The sequence below is a fragment of the Rhinolophus hipposideros genome (assembly GCF_964194185.1).
Source record: "Rhinolophus hipposideros genome assembly, chromosome: 10".
Classification (NCBI taxonomy): domain Eukaryota; kingdom Metazoa; phylum Chordata; class Mammalia; order Chiroptera; family Rhinolophidae; genus Rhinolophus; species Rhinolophus hipposideros.
Window position 1 is genome coordinate 75,124,352 of NC_138056.1, and position 13,039 is coordinate 75,137,390.

The 13,039-nt window shown below is 35.7% G+C and overlaps 1 protein-coding gene across 1 annotated transcript in view; it reads right to left on the reverse strand.

The window, feature by feature from the left end:
* Window positions 1-2,766: 2,766 nt before the first annotated feature.
* The window catches only part of CWF19L2 (CWF19 like cell cycle control factor 2), a 106,117-nt gene continuing 95,844 nt past the window's right edge, over window positions 2,767-13,039 (reverse strand). The window contains exons 17-19 of the mRNA XM_081061758.1: window positions 8,609-8,710; window positions 7,487-7,616; window positions 2,767-7,389 (exon numbers count right to left, since the gene is read on the reverse strand). Coding sequence (XP_080917884.1) covers window positions 7,244-7,389; window positions 7,487-7,616; window positions 8,609-8,710 — 378 coding nt within the window. The 3' untranslated portion in view covers window positions 2,767-7,243. The remainder of the gene's footprint in view (window positions 7,390-7,486; window positions 7,617-8,608; window positions 8,711-13,039) is intronic.

Sequence of the window (13,039 nt, forward strand, 5' to 3'; positions counted from 1 at the left end):
AGATGGTATGGAAAATATTTATGAAAACGAGAATTGGGTCTGATATGATTGGTAAGTTAGATGCACACTGTATTGTTTACCCAGTCTAATTTTCTTTCTGATTTGTCTATGCATTTCCCAAATTTTATTTTGAAAAATTTCACACATTCAAGATTTTCAATAATACTACACTGAATACCTGTTTGCTGTTCCCCTGGAGTCACCAGATTTAACATTTTGCCTCATTTGTTTGATCTCTTTATATACATTTTCCCCCCTCAACCATTCAAGAGCTATTTTCAGCCTTTGAAACTTCATCCCTAAATACTTCACCATGCATCTTGGAAGAACAAACACATCCTCCTACATATCTCAATACAATGATTACACTCAGGAAATTTAACATGGATGAAAAACTAGTATCTAAGATCCAGTCCCTTTTTAAATTTTGTCATTTGTCCCAATCAAATTTTCCCAACTGTTCCTTTACAGTTGTCTTCTTTTTCTTAACCAGGAATTAATCAGGAAACACACCTGGCATTTAGTTGTCATATTTCTTTAATCTCCTCTAACCTAATCAGCTCACCAGCCCCTTTGTGTCTTTTATGTCACTGTATTACTATATGACTAGCTTCTTTGGGGACCAGGCACACTTTAAGTCCACATGCCAGATTAGTAAGTAGCTGGATGAGCAGAATCTCATCACTGCTATGTAAAATCTATTCAAAGAATATACCTTACTAGGGGAAGGTCTTTGAATTCAAAGACTATTTCACAAAATTTAATTATAGCAAACCTCTTGGGGAAAAAATAGTTTTTGGCTTCTAATAGAATGTTACCATGGGCATCCAAATTCCTTGATCACTGATTTGTTGATTTGGCCCATTTGGTTCTTATTCAACGTACTTAAAAGAGACCATAACAGCTTGAAATATTTAAGTAAGGTCTAAAAAACTGAGCAATTTATTTCCTACTTACTATTAGGTTGATGCAAAAGTAATTACAGTCTAAAAGGTTAAAAATATTGCAAAAACCGCAATTACTTTTGCACCAATGTAATAGAAAAAAAGCTCCTTTGAGTATTATGAACATCTTGCATAGATGTATAGAAATTCTCAAAAATTATGCCAGCTAATAATTTAATATATCCTGTGCTAGACAATGAATTGGAAAGTAATTTAAATCCCACAGATCTTCCCTAACAAGAATAGGACATGTTCCTAACTGAATAATATGAACTCAGACACAAAATGTTTAATATCTCAGAAAAGACCACAGAGCCCAGCAAGTGTAACAAAACAAGAAACCATCTCAACCACTCCTGAACCCTTCACCCTCCCTGACAATTTCCTCAGGCTACAAAAAAAGTAAAGAGAATGCGAACTATCCAGGCCTCAAACTACAGAGCTAACTGGAAAACAAAATGGTCCAAGTTAAAGTGTAAAGTTGTGTGATATTTTTGATAGACTGTATAGCACATACCTCCAAGGATGAGCAAGATGGAAAGAAAACATCCTGGTAACTCTGTATATACACCATGATAAAAAAGTTAGCAAAAGAATAAATGTATAAGTAAATTGAAAGAAAGCATGCAAACTACAAAGAACAAGACTCGAAGAAAACACACCAAAGAAATAAATTTTTATAAATTGCTCCTTAAGGAACTTAACAAAAATCTAAATATAATAAGCAAAGGCTCAAAAACAAGATGATTTAAAAAAAAAAAAAAAGAATTAAGGAGATTACCAAGCAAAAACAAAAAGGCAAACAGCATCACTACACAATCAATTAATAAATTAGAAACAGCAGGAAACAGAATAGGCAAGGCTGAAAAAAAAAATCAAACTTACTTTATGCCCATTTACTTAGGTGACACCAAATATCAATTTGGATCAACTCAAAGGAATGCAGAGTACTAGGAGAATAGCAAATATTTGAATAAATATAAAATAACATTTTTTTCTCATCAATAAAATTGCTTTAAAATAGAATTAGGTGTTCAAAGCAAAAATAATAACGTATTCTGTGGATTATAAATAGAAAGAGAAGTAAAATGTAGGACAGCAAATGACAAGGTGAGAGGAATGAAAGAATAAAGTCTTAAGGTTCTTAAAATGTGAAGTGGCATATTTTTGATGGACGGACGTAGAGTGGCTTTCATTATATTCTGGTCCTGGAGTTCACATCCTGTGTGACCCCATCCCTTTGAGTGTAGGCAGGACCTGTGACATGCTTCTGACCAACAGATATGGCAATGGATGTATGTCCTTTGGTGTGATGGTGTGATTGCGTTATGTAAGATTTCAGAGGCCATCTTGCTGGTATCTTCCTCTCCTCTGCTGGTTGTGAGGAAACAAGTAGCCACACTGGGGAACCCCATGTGGTATGGACCTGCTGAAGACCTACAGGAGCAGAGGGAAGTGGGGCCAACAGCTGGCAAAAAAATCTTTCAGTCTTAGTTGCAAGGAACTAAACAGTGCAAAGAACCACATGGGTGGGAATAGGGCCTTTTCCTAGTTCAGCTTCCAGATGAGAACCCTGTCCTGACCCACACCTTGATTACAGCCTGGTGAGACCCTCAGCAAAGGACCCAGTCCAGCTGTGCCTGAACTCCTGACCCATAGACGCGGTGATAACAAATGTGTGTTACTTCAAGCCGCTAAGTTTGTGGTGGCCGTGCAGCAAAAAATAAATTTTACTGGTATGTTTAGGTTTAAATCTATCATCTCGCTATTTGTTTTCTTCTGTTTATCTCATCTGAACTTGTTTTTTTCTCTTTTTCTGTCTTCATTTGGATTGATAGTATTTATGTTCCATTTTATCTTCTTTCCTGGCTTATTGCTATAAATTTTTATTTGCTTATTTATCTTAGGGTCTGTTTTAGAGTTCATAACTATCCATCTTTATCACAGTCTGCTTCAAGTATACAGTATACTTGAAGTACATATACTTCAAGTATATGTAACAGTATACTTCCATTTCTCCCCTTCCCGCCTTTGTCATTGTTATTTATTTTGCCTTGACATGTTATAACCTCACTGTTTTTCTTTAAACAGTAAAATATCTTTTAAACAAATTTGAAGAATAAGAAAAAAGTCTTATATATTTACCCATGTAGTCACCATTTCAGTGCTTCCTTGTATGCCCGATAACTTTTGACTGGATGCCAGACACTTTGAATTTTATGTTGTGACTACTGGATATATTTTTATTCTTATAAATATTTTCAAGCTTTGTTCTGGGATGCAGTTAAGACACTCAGAAACAATTTGATCTTTTCGTCTCTTGCTTTTAAGATTTGTTTGTCAAGACTAGCTCAGTGCCAAGTCTTGGGATAATTCTTCTATAGTACACACGACCATTCTGTATACTCTACCCAGTTCTTGGCCTGTCTTGAAATTTGCCCTTCTACCTAGTGGGAAATGTTACCTCCTATCTTCTCAGGTATGTTAATCTTTGCCTGGTCTCGGGTAGTTTCCTCTCACGCATACACTAATCAGTGCATAGATACTTGAAGGGGACCCTCTGAAGATTTCTAGAGTTCTTTTTGTGCAGTGATTCCCTCTCTAGTAACCTGTCCTGTTGTCTTGATCTCCCCAGACTCATAATTCTGTTTCCTCAACTTGGTAAGTTCAGTAGGCTCTGCCTGGATTGCCCCGCATTGCACCACAAGATGGGAACTCTCCCAAAGCAATCAGATAGGGCAAGCTCGGGGCTCATCTCTTGTGTTTGCCGTTTCTCAGGGATCACTGTACCTTCTTGCCTGATATCCCATGTCTTGAAAACCAACATTTAACATATGTTGTGTACTTTGTGGTTGTTTTAGGCAGGAAGGTAATATGGTTACTTTGCCTTGGCTGGAAGTATAAGTCTTGAGCTATTTCTTATGAAAAAGAAAGGCTGATTCAGAGTTGAACCAAAAGGAGGCAGAGCACAGCCAAGGAGCCCCATGGAATCATTCTCAAGAAGGTCTGAGGCCCTAATCAAGCAACTAACTTAACTTTAGAATTTTAGAATTACTAATTTTAGAATTACTAGTGAACACTCACTGCAAGGTGCCTCAAGTTTTCCTTTTCAATGAATGTTCCCACTGTAGTTATTGTATGCTTCTCTTACTATTGTGTGCGCGCACGCGCACACGCAAGCGTATACACACACACAGGGGATGCAGATAATTTGACTCTTAAGCTCACAGGTCTCCAGATTGAAGCATTTGGGCAGCCTCATCTCCATCTGGACCAATTTAGATGGGATTCTGAATTTCGGGCCTAACTTTAATGCCCTACTGGGATGAGACTTTCTTGGTAGGATTTGAATATATTTTTCATGTGGGAGGAGTGTAAACTGGTGACCAGTGAGTAGACTGTGGTAGATTAAAGATGGCCACACATTATTTGACACTACTCCCACTGAGAGGTAGGGTTATGACCCCTCTTCTTGAATGTAGTTAGGATCTATACAACTTTGACAGAGAGAATATGACAGAGAGAAAAATGAAGCTGTGCTCATTTCTGGGCCCCGGTCCTAAAAGAGTGGCACCTTCCACCTCTTATCTCTTAGAACTGTCTTTTGGAACGGTCACTGTAGAGGAAGCCACGAGACATGCGGCAAGTCCAACTACCCCAGAATTGCCAAAAAGAAGAGTGTGTCATCAGCCATCCCCAGCTGTTCCAGTGCAGATAGTAGACGTGGGAGTGAAGGAGCTATTTCAGTGACTCCAACTTCAACACACACCACAGGAAAAACAGAGGCCCCATATCCCAGTCATCTCCTGATGTGTGAGCCATTCCAGCCGAGAAAACCAGACATCATGAAGCAGAGGCAAATCATCGAGCTAAGCCCTCAACAAATTTCTCACTGACAAAACATGAGATATAATAAAATGGTTGTTACAAATAACTGAAACATGACGCAAATATGGAGATCAGTTTGGATACCCATGTTACAGATACAGATTCAGTAGAGATGCCAAGTTGGTATATGGATATATGATGCTGGAGTTCAGTGAAGAGGTCCAGATTGAAGATATAAATTTGGGAGACACCTTTCTCGTTCTGTTCTACTCTTCCTTTTTCCATAGTACTTATCACCTCTGACATGTCTAATGTTTATTGTCTGTCTTCCCTGATACAGTGTAAAATCCACAAAGATGTGAATTTTTGTTTTATTCACTAACATCTCACCTGCATGCAGAGCAGTGGCCAGCATACAGAAAGAGTGACTAGCGTAATAGAAATTGTGACTAGCATATAGAAATATTTGTTGAATAAGTGAATCAACTTAAAAATGGTATTTAAGATTATTTTAGTGATGAGATTACCTTAGGAAAGAGTGAGTGTAATAGAGAAAATATAGGTTTGAGAATGGGCATTTCAACAGTTAGATGTTGAGAAGATTAAGAAGAAACAGCAAAGGAGATAGAGAGGATGCAGCCAGTAAGGAAGGAGGATAAATAAGAGACAATACTCTAGAAACAAAGTAAAGAAAGTGCTTCAAGAAGGGGAAGTGATCAAGTATGTCAGTGATGCTGACAGATAAGAGTAAGATGAGTACTGAGCATTAATTACTTGATTGGCCAATGTAGAAGATTCACTGAGGATCTTTACATAAATAATTGTGGCGATAAAGTCCAACTGTACTGAGACTAGAAGGAGAATGGAAGGAGAGGCAACAGATTTTAAAAATGAGTTTTGCTTTCAAGTGGAGAAGAGAAAAGGTTAAAGGGGGATATGATGCCAGGGTTTGTTGTTGATATATTACAAAACATTTTCATATGCTAAATAGGAATGAATAATCTTATGGAGAGGGGAAAAAACAACACGGAGAGAGAAGGGCAATTGAGTAGGTAAGAACGGATGAAATCCCATACATAAATGAGAGGATTAGCCCTACATAAGAACAACAAAAATAATTTATCTACAGCTAGCAAAAGGAAAAATAGAGTACATGGGTACAGATGCAGGTATATTGATAGATGTAGTAGAAATTCCCTTCTATTTGGTTCTATTTTCTCAGTGAAACAGGAAGCAAGGTGATCAGCTAAGAATGAAGACGGAGATGTGAAAGAGTCCTTTAGCACTGTACACCTGGCATATATCTTGCTTTAGAACTTATGTTGTGCTATAATTATTTATGAATATTTCCTTTTCTCCACTAAACTATAAAATAATTTATGGTAGAGGAAGCACTTTTTTATTTTTGTACTACCGGCACATAACGAAATGCCCTGCAAACAACTGTTTAACTCACTGACTGAATAAATGAATGTTATAGATTCCTCTAAGACTGCAACAAAGCCAAAAGACTGAGAACAGCAATAAAATACTATCAAGAATCCATTTGATAAATATACTTAAATACAATTGCAAATATTGCAAATATTGAGAAACCAAAAACTATTAAATTTCAACTTATATGTGAAATTTAAAAACTACATATAGAACATAAACATTTCTTTTTGACATACTAATAAAGTAATGAGATGTCAATATTAAAAATAAGTATGTAGAGTTAGTCACGAGTTACTCTAGAGTACCCATCACACTGATTCTAAGTATTGAACATTTCATGACAAAATGTCAAGATTCAGCTCTAAAAAACCAACATCTATGAAAAAGTTACTACAAAAATATCATCCATATAAAAAAAAGTAGAACTCTTACACCATGGGCATATTTTATAAGTGTGTGGTTTTTTTCGTAAGAACAAAGAAAAATGAAGAACAGAATGTGTTCCTGACCTTTAGAATATTCTGATTACTTAAGAGTTTGTAATAATCAATACAATGCAAAAACGATGATTTGGCTAAAATTTTTAACTTTCATACAAACCCTAAATAACTGTGAACTGTGTTACGTGAAACAATTACTTTTAAAATGACCCAAAATTTAAAGACTGTATTTAAAAACCTAGAAATAAAAACAAATCATGAACATGTTATACTTCATTTAACTCTTTATTACCTTTAGGACATTCTTTTTCCTTCAATAAAAAGAATAGCAGTGATATATATGTTATTGGTAGAAAATTAAGAGCTCATCTATAAAATGTTATGAAAAAAATTTCAATTATTACTGAATATACCAATTCTTAATTTAAAAAATGCTGAAGAAGTCAGTCAATAGACTTAACCTTGAAACCGACCTACCTCCCTCTGAACCAACGATCTGCTAGATTTCCTATGTAATTAAGAAAAGTCTTTCTATATATTCACTGAATAGTCCAGAACACCAAGGCGCAGGTATGGAACAGGAAGGTGAGAAGGTCACCCAATACATCTGGTCCCTCCACTCCGACCCGCTTCCCCGATTACTACACTGAAGTCCACAGGAGCAGGTGGGGAAGGAAGTGACACAATCCGACGAGGCACAGCTGTCTGAAACCCAGTGCATGACTTTCTTTCCCTAGGACCTGAGGGTCAGTTGTTTAGTTAGATGCAAAGGAAACGAAACCAAAAGGATTGTGAAGAGGAAATAAAAAATTAAAGGTATGACTCAACATTCTTTACTTTTGGTAAAGTCAAACGGTTTCCACCACTGAGCAAACTGCAGTGCTTTCTTTCTCTGATCCTCAAAGCTTTCTCGGATCCCTTTCCTCCAAAGTCTTGGTTCTAAATCCAGCATCCCACCAATGATTTCCTTTGAAAGAATGAGAAAAATACAGGTATGTATAAATACTGAAAACAGGAATGAAAGTATTTGCTTATTCATATCTTTCAGTATGTGGATACTCACATGCATTAATTTGATTAATTTTATAGCTAATAGCACAGGAAAACGATCACAAAGGAAATAATCTAGAATCCATTCCTTTTAGTGGTTGGGAATGTGACTTTTAAAATGAAGGTGATTTATAATTTTTAATTCTTGGTTTACTTAGATTAGTAACATGCTCATCAAAATATGCTTTTGATTCCTGAAAAAAAGATCTCCAGCTCATGGTAGAAGAAACTGGTTTATAAATATACTGGGTAGCCGAGAGATTCAACTATAGCTGAACATGTTGATTAACTTTTTCTTCAAACCGTTTACCAGAGGATAGATAAGGACCAAATCAATTAAATTCCACTTTGTCTTCCTCCCCTTTGCTGCTGTCTGGTAGATGTGCTAACAAGCAACAAAATGGACAAACTCCTTGACAAGCAGATACAGCCACCGTGTTTCTCCGAAAATAAGACCGGGTCTTATACCGTATTTTCCCAAAAATAAGACTGGGTCATATATTAATTTTTGCTCCAAAAGACACATTAGGGCATATTTTCAGGGATGTTTTATTTTTTCATGTACACAATCTACATTTATTCAAATAGAGTCATGTGATCTTCTAGAACATCATCATAACGTACTAAATGCATCCATCTGGCTGACCATCTTAACTGGGGCTTATTTTCGGGGAAACACGGTAGCACTCCTAAGATTACAAAGTTTGCATAGTTAGATGTGACATTCCTGAGTGTTATAAAAATTCTGGGATAATTTTATCAATAGTTTCTAGGTTGTCACTCTAAAATTGGGTGGAACAGTACTCACCAACTTTACTGTACATTGTGACCAAAGATTTGACTTACCTTCAAAAGAAAAGTGTTACCAAGTTGCTAAACTCTGGGATTTTATTAAATCTGTGAGCATACCTTTCCAAAGTAACGAGGGAATTTGTGTTGATCTTCAATGACATGGGCAAACCCTCCTTGGAGGCCAAAATCCACAGAGAAGTAAGGTAAGCCTTTGGGTACCTAAATAAAGATAAATCACACATAAGTACAGCATGAAATCAGAAAGTCATGCTTACTTCCTCTTCTTGCTCTCAACGTGGCAGTAATTAAGCATCCCTCATGACAAAAGTATACAATATTTCCAATTCTAGAGAGAATGAAGCAATGACCTAACTTTCTAAGTAAAATATTTCATTTGGTAGTGTTTCAGCCAGATAGCTCTTCGCAATAATTCAGCAATTATAATCAAAACCAGTTATTTTACTGTCTTTGGTGAAAACAGGGAAAAAAAGGGGATTTTAAAAATATATAACAGGGGAATAATTTTCCTTAGACTACACAAATAGAGAATAAGGATATGCTTTCTTATATTTTCCTCACAATGCAGAATAGAAAGAAGGGCCTAGCCACATACTTAGGGCTTTGTTTATAATATCCCTGAGACTTTACTCCTACTTATTTATCAAAGATAAATGCAGGAGTCATGGGCACTGAACCACATGCAGTAAAAAATCCGCATGTAACTTTTGACTCCAGAAGAATTTAACCACCATCAGTATCCATGGGGCATTGGTTCCAGGACGCCCCTGCAGATACGAAAATCCATAGATGCTCAGCTCCCCTATTATAAAATGGTGTAGATCAATGCATACAGCTGGCCGTCTGCACCCACGGGCTCCCAACCGCAGATCGAAAACAATACAGGTATTTATTGAAAAAACCCATGTATAAGTGGACCTGTGCAGGTCAAGTACATGTTGTTTAAGGTCAACTGTATTATCTTTTCTTCTCAACTTCTTTTTACACACACACACGCACACACAATATTTTAAACTCTATTTTAATTGGAAAAGGCCATAATTTATTGCTTTATTAATTAAGTAAATCTTGTCCTTGCAAGCTTTTCCTGCAACTTCCAATTCTGTCATTAGAAATTATTCAAATTAGTCCATTTATAGTACGATCTCTCCTCTCTAATCCCCTCATACATTCTGCTTTTACTTATTTTGGCCATGATTCACAAATTTCTACTCAACTATATATATTTTGTATTGTGTCTTCAAGAAGGTTCAACTTGTAAGTAGATAATATGGTATGGTGAAAAGAAAGTGGTTATCTTGAAGTAATATATAGCAATTAAAATTAAGGGTAATAAAAAGTTGTTCATGTTATATGAAAAGCCTAAGTAAAACAAATCAGTTTACAAAATAGTATATAATATGAAATGCAGAAAAATGGGCTAATGTTTTGTGGCTTTGCATTTTTTTTTATGTTTCCACATTTTAAAAATATAAACATGTATCATCTAGACAATTAAGAAAAAATAAAGAAACAGACAAGGCTCTAATTGCAGCTCTGATTCATGTAACTACTGAATAAGCACAGGCAAGTTATTTAACATCTCTAAGTCTCATGAGAACTCTGAAGAGCTCAGAGGTTTCCTGTGAGGACCGAATAGGAAAATGCACATAAAGTGCATGGCCCAGTACTCAAACATTACTTTCACTTCTGTCTTGCAAACAATAGTGCTTTGTGCAAAACTAAGTGCTCAAAGAAAAAAAGATGGAAGGCTCCATTAGAATATTTGTGCTGTCTGTCAACATGGATGGATCTTGAGAGTATAATGCTAAGCGAAATAAGTCAGACAGAAAAAGCAGAGAACCCTATGATTTCACTGATATGTGGTATATAAACCAAAAACAACAAAAGAACAAGACAAACAAATGAGAAACAAAAACTCATAAACACAGACAATAGTTTAGTGGTTACCAGAGGGTAAAGGGGGTGGGGGGAGGGAGATGAGGATAAAGGGGATCAAATATATGGTGATGGAAGGAGAACTGACTCTGGGTGGTGAACACACAATGGGATTTATAGATGATGTAATACAGAGTTGTACACCTGAAATTATGTAATTTCATTAACAATTATCACCCCAATAAATTAAAAAAAAATAAAAAATAAAAAAAATAGAATATTTGTGCTGTCTGAAATAGATCACCATGTGCGAAACATGAATCTGAATGGCTAAAACAATATTATAGTACGTCAACTAAAGGACAGTACTTTGAAGGAAAGAGAACTTGAAGAAGCAATTTGTGATGACAGTGCCCACAGCTTTTGTTTATGTCATACTGTGTTTGGCAGAATAATGGCCCCCTAAATATGTCAATAATCTAATCCATTATTTTCCATGAATATGTTGCCTTATACTGCAAAAGGGACTTTGCAAATGCAATTAAGTTATGAATCTTGAAGTGGGGAGATTATCCTGGGTTTTCCAGGTGGGCCCAATGTAATCACAAAGGTACTTATAAGAGAGAAACAGGAGGTTGAGACTCAGAGAAAGACTGGCAGATCCTACACTGCTGGCTTTAAAGATGAAGGAAGGATCATAAGCCATGGGCTGCAGGTGGCTTCTGAAAGCTGGGAAAAGCAAGGGAATGGATTCTCCTGAGAACCTCCAGAAAGAACGCAGACCTGCTTAACACCTTGACTTTAGCTCAGTGAGACCCATTTTATACTAATGACAGCCAAACTAATAAATACAGAATGTGCCCCAAAAATACACATTATAAGAAAAGAAAAAACTGTATTAAAATTACGCTGATGGCAACCACTTTAGCACCTCTTGTAATTGCAGAAGTCAAACATGACTTGTATTCATCTTTTCTTATCGGTATATATTGAGTATTAGAATTTTAATAGGCTTTTCCTTTCTTAAAATGTGTATACATTTTCCCCTCTGCATGTCATTTTTCTTTCTGTATGTGTTGTTTTAAACCACTCAGTTTGTGATAATTTGTTATAGCAGCATTAGAAAACTAACACAGACACTAAATCTCAACAATCTACTGCACAATTGCCAAGATGGCACAATGAACACTTGACTATTTTTACACAAAGAACAGCTGCTTCCACAGCTTCTCCTCTGTTTACTGCAGGCTGCAAAATGTACAACCTACTGTCTTGCTAGAAGAGTTGTTAGTCAGTAGGCATTGCAAAGGCTCTAGTATCAAAATATATGCACAATTACCATCTTCCTTTTCTTGTAATTACTAGAATCACAAAAAGATTTATTGCTGGTAGAAAAACAGCAGGATTTGAATTTTCTCCTTTTAATATTTCTCCTGTTACCCTTGACTTCTATAACTGTCCTTGAGTTTGAAGGTCTCTGGGTAAACCCAAATTTTCCTTGAGATTGACTTTCCTTAGTTCTCTCTTTTTTTTTTTTTTTTAAATTGGTCCCTAAATGTGTTAGATGTTTTTCAACTATAGTTATCACAAAATTAAACTTAAAAACCACAACACTTAAAAGTTCAGAAAGAATTCATATGAAATCTCAATAAAATAGCCTTGTTAAAAATGACCACTTTCTTGATAAGTTATTTAATATCATGCAACTCCTCTGCAATCAACATTCAGATCTGTTTCCCGTGTATATTTTCAGAAACTTCACACTACACAGCAAAGATAACAAAAGACCCAGAGAAAGTAAACAAAATGGACATATAAAGAGAAGCTTAAACTCACACTGCAAGGAGAAACATAAATCAACGAAGAATCAGAAAGAACTACAAACATGTGAATCTTTACTACAAGCCAAGTTATCTACCGTGGGGAAAAAACACACAAAATTACCCTCCTCCCAAATAAAGCAGGTCAAATACTTTATGGAACTGCAAAGGATGTAGAACTTTTTAAAAGAAATATGTGAGTGTTTTTTTTTTTTTCAGAATAAAAATACTGTTAAAGTAACTAAAGACTATTATAACTTCATGCTCAGAAACATTTTTATCATTTTTAAAAGGCACTGGAAAGCTTATTAACCTAAGAGTGACCTGCTTTGGAATTACTCTTATACTCAAGCTCTCTTCACAATTCCATTCATATAATTACGGAATCCTAAAGCTTACAGAAACCTACAGAGGCCATGTCATCTGGATCATACCCAATATGCTGTGACTCACACACAACACTATGTGGTGGCTTAGAAAAGGCCATTGGTGTTATTTGTAACACTTCAAAATTGAATATACAACCACCATTCCTATAAGGATCTCTGTTTCTTATTTTCCATATTTGTTGTTAAAATATTAGAACCCTCTGTGTACTTAACTACTTATCCAGGTTTTACAAAACAAACTTACAATAGGGAGGAGATAGTTTATCAGTCCGTAACAAAGCTGCATATGCAGTGTAGCAAATGGAGAATAATATATTTATTTTAAAAGTTCTACTTTGAAATATTTTAACTGAAATTTTTAAATGTTCTAAAAAATATTTAGAACATTTAATGGCATTGGAAATTATGATATGAGAAGTGAAAAACTCAGCCACAAAAGACAT